General features: G+C 39.4%; 1 protein-coding gene across 4 annotated transcripts in view; it reads right to left on the bottom strand.

Moving 5' to 3' along the window:
- Prex2 (phosphatidylinositol-3,4,5-trisphosphate dependent Rac exchange factor 2) overlaps positions 1 to 16,377 on the bottom strand; it is a 321,717-nt gene that overhangs the window by 245,906 nt on the left and 59,434 nt on the right. For all 4 annotated transcript variants that reach the window (XM_029482876.2, XM_029482881.2, XM_021163512.3 and 1 more), the window contains exon 2: positions 2,849 to 2,920. In XM_029482876.2, coding sequence (XP_029338736.1) covers positions 2,849 to 2,920 — 72 coding nt within the window. The remainder of the gene's footprint in view (positions 1 to 2,848; positions 2,921 to 16,377) is intronic.

Genomic DNA, 16,377 nt, shown 5'->3' with positions numbered 1-16,377 from the left:
GTTTCAGTGAACAATGGTTCTGCTTGGAGGGTGGCACAGACGTTAGGTAAGGGTAAGATTCTGGTTCATTGGTTGTGATAATTTTGAAAAACATTCATTTCAGGATAAGAGTAACTTATAAAGTCCTCTTCTTCAAAATTGATACAATAATTACAAATATCCACCAAAGCCTTCAGTCTCACTCTTTGCTGTTCTCTTACAAGCCACCTCCCAAATTAATTGTCTACATTTCTTCTGACTATATAAATAATTTTGAAATATGTAAGCTGTTCTGAAAACCATAGTACAGTGTAAAAACATCAAATAAACAATTCTACTAATAGAGAGGCTGAGATAGGAGAAGCATGATTTCAAGACAATTATGTGGCACACAGCAAGACCCTATATCAAGCAGAAAATGTATGTGGGTTGTACAGTATTGTACAATTGTACAACAATTTCTCCCATTACCAAATTAGAGACATGATGGAGTGATAGTCAATAAATTTATAATTCCTCATATTTTTGATTTTCAAAATCGATTAGGATATGTTGGTAATATTAATTTTCATATTAAGAAATATTAAGAAAAAGTGATTGTTACTTCTTGTTAATTTTCTTGTTAGAAGTGGAATTATGTTTGTGTGGGTTTGTTGAAAGATTACTTTCTTGCTTCTTCTAGGGTGTAGTTCCACTCCTTATTCTTTGTAGGGCTGGATTTGTGGAAAGATATTGTGTAAATTTGGTTTTGTCATGGCATATCATGTTTTCTCTGTCTATGGTGATTGAGAGTTTTGCTGGGTATAGTAGCCTGGGCTGCCATTTATGTTCTCTTAGGGTCTGTATGTCATCTGCCCAGGATCTTCTAGCTTTCATAGTCTCTGGTGAGAAGTCTAGTGTAATTCTGATAGCACTGCCTTTATATGTTACTTGACCTTTTTCCCTTACTGCTTTTAAAATTCTTTCTTTCTTTAGTGCTTTTGGTTTTTTGATTATTATGTGATGGGAGGAATTTCTTTTCTGGGACAGTCTATCTGGAGTTCTGTAGGCTTCTTGTATGTTCATGGGCATTGTTTTTTTAGGTTAGGGAAGATTTCTTCTATAATTTTGTTGAAGATATTTACTGGCCCTTTAAGTTGGGAATCTTCACTCTCTTCTATACCTATTATCCTTAAGTTTGGTCTTCTCGTTTTGTCCAGGATTTCCTTGATTGTTTGGGTTAGGACCTTTTTGCTTTTTTCATTTTCTTTCACTGTTGTATCAATGTTTTCTATGGTATCTTCTGCAACGAAGATTCTCTCTTCTGTCTCCTGTATTCTGTTGGTGATGCTTGCATCTATGACTCCTGGTCTGTTTCCTAGGTTTTCTAACTCCAGGGTTGTCTTTCTTTGGGATTTCTTAGTTGTTTCTAGTTCTATTTTTAGATCCTAGATGGTTTTGTTCCTTTCTTTCTCCTATTTAATTGAGTTTTCCTGTAACTCTTTAAGGGATTTTTGTGTTTCCTCTTTGAGGGCTTCTAGCTGTTTACCTGTGTTCTCCTGTATTTCTTTAAGGGAATTATTTATGTCCTTCTTAATGTCCTCTATCATCATCACGAGAAGTGATTTTAGATCTAAATCTTGCTTTTCCGGTGTGTTAGGGTATCCAGGATTTGCTGTGGTGGGAGAATTGGGATCTAATGATGCAAGTAACCTTGGTTTCTGTTGCTTATGTTCTTATGCTTGCCTCTGGCCATCTGGTTATCTCTAGTGCTACCTACCCTGGCTATGTCTGACTGGAGCCTGTCCTTCCTGTGATCCTGGTTGTGTCAGAACTCCTCAAAGTCAAGCTGACTCTGTGATCCTGTGATTCTGGGATACTGCAATCCTGAGATTCTGGCAGTCAAGCTGCCTTTGTGACCTTGAGATCCTGGTGTGACCAAGCTCCTGGGACCCTCTGATCCTGGGTGTGTAAGAGGGCCTGGGAGTGGAGCTGCCTCTAGGTGTTGTAGGGCTGGCTTCAGAGTTTGCACCCAAGGTCAGCTCAGGGCACTGACCCAGACAGACTGGAAGCAAAAAATTAATTTTTATTTACCTACCATTTTTTATTTCTATTTTCAAAATGATCACAACTTTTCCTCTCTCTCTCTCTCTCTCTCTCTCTCTCTCTCTCTCTCTCTCTCTCTGTGTGTGTGTGTGTGTGTGTGTGTGTGTGTGTGTGTGTGTGTGTGATGCTGTGGATGTATATTAGGGTGGGGTGGGGATGGAACCCAAACCCTCAAGCACTACATACTCTCTAGCAACCCTCTGCCACCTGGGTAATCAGCAATGTTTCTCAGTTGGCTCCTATGATGACTGCAGTGACTTTATTACTATCCCAGAACACATACCACCACTAAGCTCCATCCCTGGACCCCTTCCCTATGTTTTACAAGAAATGCTTCTGGTATTACTTTTGTGTTGGGGTATTACAATCTTTTCTGCACTCCAGTAGACCATCCAAATCTTGCTCATTAGAGATTATAGAGATTGGAATTCCCATTTCCCCATTTCTTGCCTTCATGAACTACTCAGGCAACTGCCTGCCATTTGACTCAACTTCCTCACAGATACTGAAGTTATTGTCTTCTTATTCTTACTTTTCTTCATCTTTTCAAATGGTTTCATGAGCTTGATAAAGAAAACAAATTTTCTACAACATGTAACCTGTCCTCTTCCTTTCCTTCCTCAATCCCTAGCTCCCTCTTTCCAATTATCAACACAAGTCACTGGTACAAGGACTCACAGTGGAGCTGACACTAAATTGAAGAGCCCTGCAAGAACAATTGATGGACTCAGCATCATCTTCATGATACCCGAGCTTGGCTGAGTGTCTAAAGCTGCCTGCTTACCTTCACTGTTTCCTCTGTCACATTTTTATCAACCTTTGCTGCTGCACATTGGTTCATTCGATGCAAGAAGGCCTGTGTAAAACAAGAGAAGACATTATGAGGGCAAAGGTCATACCATAAAATGACTTGGTACTGAGCAGAATGAGATTAAGTCCCATACAAGACACTAAAGCTTACCACTGGGCATTCCAAAGCACACTGGTAATACCAATATTTGAGTGGCAGAGTTAGGAGGATTTTCTACAGATCAGGACTAGCCAGACCTCTATACAGTGAGATCTTGTCTCAAGCAAACAGACAAAACTGGAGGTTAAAATTCTAGTTGCTGAGTACAGTAATTTTGTAATAATATGTGAGATTATTGTTCCCTATTGCTCCTACCTCAGAATTTTACTTCCATTACAATGCTGAGGCAGAGACAAAACTAATCTAGTCTGTATGAATTAAATTCATCCACCTCATCCTCAGAATTCAAGGGTAAACCTTTAGGATTGGGTACTTCCTAAATTTTAAGTATTGCAGCGCACAGTAAGACTGAAATACAATGAAAAATGACATTTCAACTAAAAAGGCAAAAGGACCTAAAATTCTAAAGTAACTCCCTTAGTACTGTAGGATAAAGGGAAAGAGGGAAGGAGGGAGAGAGGGAGGGAAGGAAAGAGGGAGAGAGGGAGGGAGGCAGGGACAGGAAAAGAGAGATAGGTACATCATCTGCACACTAAGGCACACTTGCCAGTAACTGCTTACAGGAAAGATCCTTTCCCACCTCTGTGTCACCATACTCACACTTCATAAGAAGCAAAAAATTACATTTCTGGGATTAGGTCAGAGTTCTTCATTGGTCTATGGTAGGCCTCAGACTGAGACAAAGGCTAAGAAGGCTGCTCTGTGGTAGAATAATTGCCTAGCAGGCACAAGTTCCTGAGTTTAATACCAAGCTTTCAGGAAAGAAAGGGGCTGGGGAAGGGGTATTGCATTTAGAATACTTAGACTGAACTTCTTAATGATAATTAGGCTTTTGCTAAAGGTTGCATACAGAAGAATGCTTGATATAGAGTGAGCCTTAAACTAAAAGCTTTAAAAAGAAAGGGAACTTTGCACTTAGCAAACTTAGCTTATGTTCTCAAGACATTATTCATAAATTACTCCATGGCCAGATAAGATCCTGTGGGGCTATTGTTCAATTTAGATTCTCCAGCACATCATCACTCCTTTGTCTGCCTTGAGAACTCTGCCACCATGAGCCTAGTGGAGGTATGAAACTTCACAGGGCATATAAAGTTCAGGGTGCCTCTGACTATGACATTTAAAAAATAAAAGTTACAATAAGAATCATATCTTTGACATGTTATATTTGTACATTTAAGGCTGCTGCTGCTGCTGAAGACACTGATTATAATGTCCCCAAATTATCACCCTCAAGGCATTGCTCGAAAGAATAACAACTAGAAAAGCAGTCCTGAAGACAACCTGACAATATATGCCACTCTTAAAGTGGGCTTTCGTTTAACTTAGTAATTCTACTTCTAAGAATCTGTCCTAGGAATATATTCTGACCAAAATAGTCATTGATCATAAAAGTAATAAAACTGGAAACAACCTAAAGACCCACCCATACAGAAATCATAAAATACATTGTGGTACATTCATATTACAAACTTTGATGGCAAAAGCCCAGTCAGACATAATGTATTGAAAACAATTCCCATATATATGCATATATGCATATAAATATACATATATGTATACATGAGTGATATTCATGGAAAGTTGGTGAAAATAATTCACAAAGTGGCATACTGACATGTAAATATATATGCACATATATGTAGGTATATATGTGTACATATGTGTATATGTATAAATATATCTATAGACACATATTCATATCAGTGTTACATATATCATATCAATGTGTGTAAACACTAAGAAAAAAATGGCTAAAATACTCCAAAACTGCAAACAGTAGCTACATCTGCCTAGATGTCAGGAATGGGACTTCTGTACATTTCAACACGTTTTGAACTTTTGCCTGTAAGCACATTATCACTTCTGTTTTAAAAACGAAGCCTATTTAAACAAAATCAAACAAGGAAGCCGGCAGATCTTTCCTACCATCAGCTTCAGCACTGTTTGTTGTCCTGATTCATCCAGTTCATACCTCAGATTCCCTCGCTACAAAATAATAACTCAACTCTCTTGCAGTCACCAAATTAAATAAAACAAATACAAAAGTATTGGGCATAACTTTAATTTTATTAAAAGTTATATTATAATTTTTCAACCACTTTATAGCTTTTGGATAATCTTTATAATTTGAAGTATTTTTACAGTTATACATAGTTGGCCATACAGGAAAAGGACATTTGAATCTTATAGCTTTAAGTACTCATTTTATTAGTATTATTCAGATTTGTTTCTCTTGAATACTTTCCAAATCCTCATCCCAGCAGGATCCTCGGCTTTTTTGTTTTAGCTTTACAATAACAAGAATGTTGTTCTTGCCTCGTTTACATTTCACATTGACCACGCCGTAAACAGATAATGCCTCATGCAAGCAAACCTTAAACTTCACCTCTGCAATTATAAACATTTCTTCATAAACAGGACCCAGCACACTCTTCAAACACTCAGTGAAATCCTGGAAGTTGTAAAACTGAATCAAAATAAGAGTTGGAAGAAAACATGTAAACTAATCAAGTATACCACCTAGCCATTTGACATTTGTATCTTCAGTCCTGTATGACATTGGGGAACGTGCTGCAATAGGGAAGGAACCAGGAATCACAAGCAGTCCTGCCAGTCACTCCCCAAGTCCTTTAGGACTTAAGTTTTATACAACAGGAGAAGCAGACTTTAGATGGCTTGCTGGGAATGTGCAATCATGAAAACTCAGGTATTTTTTAAAGTCTTCTGTCCTGTAGATCAACAGGAATCCATCTTTAACAGGCTCTATCTATCGGTTTCTTAGCATTTAATCCTGGACATGAAGCCTTCTCAGGGAAACTAAGGAAGGAGCAGCAAGTCAGTCACAAAGGCATTGAAGGAATTCACACAAAAATCTCAGCATTTATCATTTGCCCAATTCCATACTTCCTCTAGAATTAGATCCTTCCTGCCTTGGCACAAATGTGTTCCAAATAAGCCCTAGAAAACAGCATTGAATGCTCATGGTTCATGTGCATTGTGTTGTGTGTAACACATGGAGAGTCTAAACGGAGGCTCCTGACTCTTCCTGGAGCCCTGAGAAAGAAGACTGGTTTTGATTGCACTATGAACAGAAGTCTGGTGGCTCTGATAAATCAGATCCAGAGCCTACCTTCTGATAGATGCTGCCTTGTTAATCTTTCCAAAGGCTGCCAATAACAGAGAGAAGTTTTATCAAGTGAACTGCAGTGGCAAGACAGATTCTCTCATTTCATCTTTTATTTCAATTCAACATCAAATATCTATCTCTGTGTGTGACCCCTTTACCCAGCAACTTAGAGTTTTATAGAACAAGCCAGGAGATGCCTCCCCGGAGAGTCACAATCCAGGTTTCATCAACTGTGGGAATGTAAGCAGGTGTTCAGACAAGATAGACAAATCACATTTGGAGAAGGTAAGGCTTCCAGATGCTTCTCTGAGGACCCTGCAGCTCACGTGTGTGTCAGCACAGGCTCAGCTTTTCTGCATTCCAACAGTGCTTCCAACAGAACATTTTCTGAGATCCCCATAGTATGGGCTATCTTTCCCCAGCTGTGAGCACATGCTTCATTTTCTCTATATCTTTCCATGTTGTTTTATTCTAACTATAAGGGAGGAAAAAGCTTATATTAAATGTCAAATTTCAAATGCTAGCTAAAGTTTAATAACACTAAAATATCATAGATTTGCTACCAAGAGAAGGAAGACACTCATTAGGTAGATGAGAAAAACACAAGAATCCCTTCCTTGGTTCCCCAACTATGTTGCTACCATCCAGTAGCATGCAAAGCCCACCTGGCTTCATTCTTGGCATACATTCGTATTTGGAAATTTAAAGGCTCTAATGTACCTCCTTAAGCTCATTTTTGCCGTTCCTATTATTTTCACCAACTAGACCTGCATCTCTCTGAAAAGTCGTGCGTGGTGGCGCACGCCTTTAGTCCCAGCACTCGGGAGGCAGAGGCAGGCGGATTTCTGAGTTCGAGGCCAGCCTGGTCTACAAAGTGAGTGCCAGGACAGCCAGGGCTACACAGAGAAACCCTGTCTCAAAAAACCAAAAAAAAAAAAAAAAAAAAAAAAGAAAAGTCTCATAAGTTTTAATGTTTTACACGTTAGATTCTAGCCACTCGATGTCAACCTAAATTTACAATATCATGTAAGTATTAAATCTTGGTACTCCCAGGAATATTTCACATATAGACATATCTCAGCATCTTTTGATCATCTTGGAAACGTGGCTATGAAGAATGAGGAAGGAATTTGCATGTAGAAATGAAAAGGACAAATTTCAAGAGGAATCATACTGTTGTAGGAAAAAATTACTCATTCATGAAAATAGATGTAAAAAATATTAAGGACAAATATTTTCCTTTTGCCTTTCAAACTTGAAACATTATCATATGTCAATTCTTTGGGATATCAACAAAATTTATTTTGTTTTTCTGAGAGCATACACAAAATCTTGCTAAATCACAGAAGCCTGCTTTGACTCAAACATCTAGCTGATGGTGGTGTCATTTTCAGGGAATGGAGAAAATTCAAGGGAAAAGGGCTCTGGGAGGAGGAAAATTAGCTTGTTGGGACCATGTGGAGTTTGAAATGTCTCCTGAGCACCAAAATGGAGATCCTGATCAAGGACTTGGCACACCATTTGGGGCTCTGAAAGATTTTCCTGCGCGCTCTCTGGTGAGATCAGCTCTCAGTGTCACTGGCCTGAAGATGTAACTTGGAAAAGGAGACAGAGGAGACTACCAGTCTCAGTTCATAAAAGAAAGTGTGCAGAAGAAGATGTCAAAAGGCTACAGGAAAGAACCCAGAGCCTTTCCACCATGCAGGGCATGTCAGAAAAAGGCACAGGAGACAAGAATTCCAATAAGAGAAAAGTGAAGGTAGAATAGTGTCCCAAACACCAGGGCAGGAGAACATTACAGACAGGGAGGGGACCTACTTCTTAACACCAAGCAAGCAAGAGGAAGCAAAAAATTTGGTCCCTGGAGAGCCTGAGAAGTCTGGTGGGAAGAGTGGAAGTGAGGGCATGGAGCCAGTAGTAGGTATCTAAAAGGTCTAAAGACGTTTTGCTGAACATAGCAGACAATGTAGAAGGTAAATTTAAAAACTACTGCACCCAACAATCTTTCACATTTCACATAGTCAAGTCACCTCATCTGAAATGTTTACAGCTGGAAGTTCTTCACACTGGGGAGTTTTTGTTGATTGTTGTTGCTGTTTTCGGATTTTTAGAGTTTTGAATATTTGCACACACACAGAGTGAGATACACTGGTGAAGTGACCGAACATAAAGCTGATTTATGGGAAGCACATAACTAGCAAGCACAGCCTGAAGATAATTTCACATATTTTTAATAATTTTTTGCATAAAACAAGTTATGGGATTTCCCACTATCGTGTCATGGTAGTGTCAGAAAACTTTCTGACTTGGGACTTTTACAGTAGGCACACTCACCTTGCAATAGGCTTCCTGAAGACAGTTTTTGTAAATACTTCCTATTGTCACTGACCTCCCTTCCCCAATCTTAAGATCTGGAGAGGGCGCTCTTCCTTTCCCACATGTTTTCATATGATGATATCAACATCTGTAATCTAGAAGGTACTTTAATAACAAGTTGCTCAGGAAATTCAGCAGCGTTTCTGCTACATACCGGGCACTGTTCTCAGCGGCTGTTTTTCCTCATACTTGTAAAGACAATGGTGAATCCCAAAGAGCATTTTTCTGTATATGTCTGTCAATATCTAACATATTCCCAATTAAAGCAGAATCAATATAACAATTATTAGCTTAATAGATTTATTTTAAGATATTTAAAATTAATAATAAACCTTATATCTTAATATAAATAACATCTTTTCAGTTTTAGAAAAATACAAGCTCTTTTACTCAAAATAATTTCTGTGAAGTTTTGTACTTGAAGCTACAGAGGTGGCTCAGGTGCCACACCCAGTCTGGGCAGCTCACAGATTATAACTCTACATCCAAAGCATATACAACCCTCTTCTGGACCCCATTAGCACCTATGTGCACCTTGCTGCACCTTCCTGCACAGACAGACACACATAGACTTAGGCACACATATAAATAAGTAAAGTCATCTTAAATGTATACAGCCTGAGATGCTTGCAATTTTTTAATTACTACCTTAAAAGAAGACAGCTGAATTGTATGCAATGTGTGCTAAAATTGTGACGTCTTGTTTCAGTGGGATTATCTAGAGAAAATACAACCTACTAAAATGTATATTTAAAACAGAAATATACATTTATCACTTATTCAGATAATCATGGATATTCTACTTGCATGAATTACCAAACTCAATCAACTATAATTTCTTAAAAGTTAGTAGTAATATGGAAACTGAACTCATACATAGTCAGCAAAATCACTGAAACTAAAATCCACTGGTCTACCATAAAGGGGTTTTATATTCATGTGGGAGTGTGTAAATTTTCAGTGTTAGTTTAGTGATAGTAGTTTTATCTATTTCCTAAATATTGACATATGTCACTACATACTATTGAAAAATCACATGTGAATATTAGTATCTAGCTCATCAGAAAATTCAAAAAGTATTAGAGAATAGTCAACTCCCAGAGATGGACACTCATTTCCTAAAAGTCAACACTCACTTTCAAGCATGAATTCTATCACTGCCAAAAAATACTATCAGCTGTTTCTCTAGAAGTAAGAGGCTCACTTTGTTTACTGAGCAAATGACTGCCAAATACCCAAATACTCTAGAACAGAAACCATAGTTTGTCTTGAAATCATATTTCAAGTAAATATGATGTTCCCTAGCAATTCTACATAGTGAGTTCCAGAACAGACAGGGCTATACAATGAGACCCAGTCTCAAAACAGACAGACAGATAGGCAGACAGGTAGACAGAGTGTTCAGTAAACTTGTGGAACAAAGAAGCAATTGTTCTGCAGTAGATGACAGTCATTTCAGAGCACACACTATGACCTATAAATTTCTTTAGTATGTTCTGTCTCTCAAACTATTGACAAGCAATGTGGACTATAGGCTATGACACAGTCTTATGGTCCATCTGTGGGTGAAAGGGGCTCTCAATCTTGTCAACACTTGGAGCCAGATAATCCTTTTGTTATGGGGAGATGTGCTGTCCATTCCAAGGTAGTTGGTAATGTGTTTCCTTCTGTAATGCCCTGAACTATTAAAAACAAAACCAAAAACGAGTTGCATGTCTTCATCCTCTGAACTGCACCTGTTCAATGAATATAAACTGCATCTTTTCATCTTTAAAAGAGATGATCATTTGTCCCTCAGCTACCATGGCAACATTCCATCCGGACAAAACTACAAAATCTTGGAAATACTAAACCATCTGTTAAGTACTTCAGTACCATTTTAAGCTAATCCTCAAGGGTACTGATCAATCTAAAAGTCATTGAAAGAGAATATACAACACTTGGATTACTCAGATAAAAGCCTAAATTGCACTGACATCTAAACAATCAAGTGCCAAATTCCACAAGGACAGTCATCTATGTTTCTGCACAGTCCTGGGCTAAAAGCATTTGTTACATCACTGACAGACTTTCTACATGTGCTCACCTACTGAAGACAACATGTTTTACTCTGTTTCAAAGTTAATTCCAACTGAACCTCATGATCATCTCAGAGACAGATCATTTTAGTCATAATGTCTGGATTTGAAGATAATTAAGAGGCTATAGAGATGGTCCAGCAGTTAGGCACACAGGCTGATCTTCCAGAGGACCCAGGTTCAGTTTCCAAAACCCATATGTTGGCTCCCAACTTTCTGTAATGCCCATTCCAGAGGCTCCCACACCCTATTCTGGCTTCCATGGACACTAGGCACACATGTGGTAGACCATACATGTGGCTAAAACATACATACACATAATGAAATAAAAAATGTTGATGGGGGCTGGAGAGATGGCTCAGCGGTTAAGAGCACTGACTGTTCTTCAAAAGGTCCTGAGTTCAAATCCCAGCAACCACATGATGGCTCACAACCATTCGTAATGAGATCTAACACCCTCTTCTGTTGTATCTAAATACAGCTACACTGTACTTATATATAATGATTAAATCTTTAAAAAATGTTGATGAAGAAAAAACAATTTATCATTCTCTACTTGACCCCAAAAGTCAAAACCCTATATAAAAAAAGTGTTTTCTTGGTTGTCTCCATCATTTGTCGGCATGTGACTGGAACATTATGCATCAGACACAGGACTTTAGAGATGTGGTACAGGAGACTGGAAATAGTGAAGGTGAACCAAAAAGGAAAGAAATGAAAATATTACCAGTAGAGTTATATAGCTTTACATTAAGTATTAAATGTAAAATAGAAGGGACTGCAGAGACGGTTCAGCATTAAAGAGCACTGATTACTCTTCTAGAGGTCCTGAGTTCAATTCCCAGCAACCACATAGTGGCTTAAAATCATCGGTAATTCGGTCTGATGCCCTCTTCTGGTGTGCCTGAAGACAGTGACAGTGTACTAACATTTAAAATAAACCTCTCGCCGGGCGTGGTGGCTCATGCCTTTAATCCCAACACTCAGGAGGCAGAGGCAGGAGGATTTCTGAGTTTGAGGCCAGCCTGGTCTACAAAGTGAGCTCCAGGACAGCCAGATCTATACAGAGAAACCCTGTTTCAAAAATAAATAAATAAATAAATAAATAAATAAATAAATAAAATAATTTAAAATTTAAAATTTAAAATTTAAAATTTAAAATTTAAAATTTAAAATTTAAAATTTAAAATTTAAAATTTAAAATTTAAAATTTAAAATTTAAAATTTAAAAAATAAAATAAAATAAACCTCTCCCTCTCCCTCTCTCTCCTTCACTCCCTCCTTCCCCCTCTTTCTCCACATCTCCTCCTCTCCCCATCTCTCTATTTTCCCCTTGTCCTCTTCTCTCTCTCTCTCTCTCTCTCTCTCTCTCTCTCTGCAGATGTTCGATCCTTTCTTTGCTCTCCCTGACCCCAGCCCCTGACCCCTTTCCTGACTCCTTTCCTCAGTGTGACTTCTCTAGCCTTGGTCCTTGAAGCCACTGAACTTGCCTGTCTGAGTTCAGCTTCCCAATAAACCTGCCTTAAATATAAATAAATAAATAAATAAATAAATAAATAAATAAATCTTTTAAAAAGTAAAATAAAATCATTTTTCTCTCTTGCACCTTTCATTAATTTTTTTCTTGCTTAACTTTTGTTTTTTGAAATTTCACTTCCTACATATTCATTACATAGCTCAGTCAGTAAAAGATTGTTAACAGCTGTTCCTGTCAGGGCCACCCCAGCCATCTTCCTTCTGAGCCCAGCGGAGGCCACTAAGGGCTCCAGAGTGCTCTCTACATCCCAGGACCTCGGGATCAAAGGTGAGTGGAACACAACATCAGCTCCAAAGAATTGCGGAGAGTCTTGTGCCAGCAGGAATAGGGACAAAGAAACCCCGCCTGACCAGAGGCTAGGATCCGTTCAGGTCCAGGACAGCCCCGCCATCTTCTGCGTGAACCCGGCTGAGGGCATCTAGGGCACCAGAAGACTCTCCACCCCGAAGGACCCCTAGCACTCCCAGGACCTCCTGATCACCTAAGAACACGTGGGCAATGGAAGCAACAGAGCTTTTTGGTCAGGGTCCAGTCCGGCCTCAGCCTCAGCCGGGAGGTAGAGCTGAGACCCAGACCCTGGGTACATTAGTTGTCAGAAGAGTAAAAAAGGGCAATTTGTAAATCCATCTGGAATAACAGAATTCTAGGATAGCAAGAACTCTTCTCAACAATAAAAGAACCTCTGGGGGAATCGCCATGCCTGACCTCAAGCTGTACTACAGAGTACTTGTGATAAAAACTGCATGGTACTGGTACAGCGACAGACAGGTAGATCAATGGAATAGAATTGAAGACCCAGAAATGAATCCACACACCTACGGTCACTTGATCTTTGACAGGGAGCTAAAACCATCCAGTGGAAACAAGACAGCATTTTCAACAAATGGTGCTGGCACAACTGGCAGTTATCATATAGAAGAATGAGAATTGATCCATTCTTATCTCTTTGTACAAAGCTCAAGTCTAAGTGGATAAAAGAACTCCACATAAAACCAGAGACACTGAAATTTATAGAGGAGAAAATGGGGAAAACCCTCAAATATATGGGCACAGTGGACAAATTCCTAAACAGAACAGCAATGGCCTGTGCTGTAAGATCAAGAGTCAACAAATGGGGCCTAATAAAATTGCAAAGCTTCTGTATGGCAAAAGATACTGTCAATAAGACAAAAAGGCTACCAACAGATTGGGAAAGGATTTTTACCAATCCTAAATCTGATAGGGAACTAATACTTAATATATACAAAGAGCTGAAGACACTGAACTCCAGAAATTCAAATAACCCCATTAAAAAACAAAAAAAAATTCTCAAGTGAAGAATACCAAGGGGCTGAGAAGCACTTGAAAAAAATGTTCAACATCCTTAATAATCAGGGAAATGCAAATCAAAACAACCCTGAGATTCCACCTCACACCAGTCAGAATGGCTAAGATCAAAAATTCAGGTGACAGAAGATGCTGGCAAGGATGTGGAGAAAGAAGAACACTCCTCCATTGCTGGTGGGGTTGCAAGTTTGTACAACCACTCTGGAAATCAGTCTGGCGGTTCCTCAGAAAATTGGACATAGTACTACTGGAGGATCCAGCAATACCTCTCCTGGGCATATACCCAAAAGATGTTCCAAATTGTAATAAGGACACATGCTCCATTATGTTCATAGCAGATCTATTTATAATAGCCAGAAACTAGAAAGAACCCAGATGTCCCTCAACAGAGGAATGGATACCGATAATGTGGTACACAGTTACACAATGGAGTACTACTCAGCTATTAAAAACAATGAATTTATGAAATTCTTGGGCAAATGGATGTATCTGGAGGATATCATCCTGAGTGAGGTAACCCAATTACAAAAGAAGTCTCTTGATATACACTCACTGATAAGTGGATATTAGCCCAGAAACCTAGAATACCCAAGATACAACTTCCAAAACACAAGAAAATCAAGAAGGAAGAACAACGTGTGGATATTTCATTCCTCCCTAGAATAGGGAATAAATTATCCATGGAAGGAGTTGCAGAGACAAAGTTTGGAGCTAAGACGAAAGGATGGACCATCCAGAGACTGTCCCACCCGGGGGTCCATCCGATAATCAGCCACCAAATGCAGACACTATTGCATACGCAAGCCAGATTGTGCTGAAGGGACCCTGATATAGCTGTCTCCTGTGAGACTTTGTCAGTGCCTGGCAAATACAGAAGTGGATGCTCACAGTCATCTATAGGATGGAATACAGGGGAGGAGCTAGAGAAAGTACCCAAGAGCTGAAGGGTTCTGCAACCCTATAGGTGGAACAACAATATGAGCTAATCAGTACCCCCAGAGCTCATGTCTCTAGCTGCATACGTAGCAGAAGATGGCCTAGTCGGCCATCACTGGGAAGAAAGGCCCCTTGGTCAAGCAAACTTTATATGCCCCAGTACAGGAGAACACCAGGGCCGAGAAGTGGGAGTGAGTGGGTAGGGGAGCAGGGCGGGGAGAGGGTATAGGGGACTTTTGGGATAGCATTTGAAATGTAATTGAAAAAAATATCTAATTAAAAAAATGTGGGAGAAAAAAAAGTTTGTTAACAAGTTATTCTGACCTAGGGCAGTAATTGTTCTAAAGCAGATGTGAAGAGCACTGCAGGGCTCGTTTTAAGGACAGTACAATACAGTTAAAACATTCATTCAGGGCTGGGTAGGTGGCTCAGTCAGGCATGTGACTGCCACACATGCATGAAGACCAGAGTTCAGGTCCCAGAGCACTCACATATCCCAGCACTGGAAAGACAGCTGCAAGAGGATCCCTGGAGCTGACCAGCCAGTGAGTCCTGTGGAATCAGCAAAGCTCCAAGTTCACTGAGGCACCTTGTCTCAAAAAATTATGGTAAAAAGCACTGGAGGAAGAGACCCAGTGTCAACACCAAGAGAAACAGACCAGGGTCTATCTTCCTCAAGAGCATCACCAGTTTGGACATAAGGGAGCCACATATTCACTTCATTTTGTCACAAGCATCCCTGTTCTCTATCTTGCCTCCCACTGAAGCTGATGGTTAGCATCCATATAATTTACAGCAGTCTTTTAAATTGAAGCCTGTTTTGCTCATTTTTACAAACTGATCTCTGTAGCCTTTGCAGTTTACAGCCACAAGCTTGGAATTTTGCCAAGGTACTCTTTTTTATTATTATTAGATATTTTCTTTATTTACATTTCAAATGCTATCCAGAAAGTTCCCTATACCCTCCCCCCACCCTGCTCCCCTACCCACCCACCCCCACTTCTTGGCCCTGGCATTCCCCTGTACTGGGGCATATAAAGTTTGCAATACCAAGGAGCCTCTCTTCCCAATGATGGCCAACTAGACCATCGTCTGCTACATATGCAGCTAGAGACATGAGCTCTGGGGGTACTGGTGAGTTGTTGTTCCACCTATAGGGTTGCAGACCCCTTCAGCTCGCCAAGGTACTCTTGACTCTTATAAATATCTAGTACTGATCATTCCAGGATTGTAAGTTTGAAAATGCCATTTGATTTTAAAGTGTTTAAATAAAGTACTACTTTCATGATAGAATAAAACAGAAGGAAATACTGCTGGAAACATTGTGACCTGTGTTACCTAGCTCTTAGTCTCATCAGAGTCTAAAGTGAAGATTCTAACTCTTAGATGAGAAGCTAAAAATAGGTCTGGAACCTGTTGACACAAATGCCAAATAATGTTATTTTATTGACTTTCAACTAGCATTTTTAAGGAATAAATTGTGTCAATAATTGTTTTTAGCATATTTATCCCCCCCCCCCAAAATTGATTCCTTAAGATCTGCTTTCCTTGTCCTGTTTGGGATAAATGATATCTCTTTTCCAGACAGTTAGATATAAGCCAAGTCTAGGGAGAAGTCAATGAAAGAAATTAAGGAAGATAATAGGAGAGAGTATGGTGTTGTGGTAGGTTGTTTGGAAGCCTTTCAAAGTTTACTCTCTGCATACCTCCTCCAACAGATCTGGAGTTGCCCACTAAACCCACACACATACAACCACAGGAACCTCCTGGAGGTGGAATTGAGTTCTGAGATAAAGACTCATGAGAAGCCAGGATTCCAAGTATGGGTTTCCTTATCTATTAAACCCCCCCAGTGAAAAATTACTCACCTCATAGAATGATGGAGGGATTGAATGGAAGTATTATAGCTGGTACTTTGTATAGCACACAGCAAAGTTCCAGTAAATATCAGTGGATGCCA

The sequence above is a fragment of the Mus caroli genome, unplaced genomic scaffold, assembly GCF_978045245.1.
Source record: "Mus caroli unplaced genomic scaffold, Mus_caroli_1 scaffold_1, whole genome shotgun sequence".
Lineage (NCBI taxonomy): Eukaryota > Metazoa > Chordata > Mammalia > Rodentia > Muridae > Mus > Mus caroli.
This window is presented reverse-complemented; position numbering and strand designations above follow the sequence as displayed.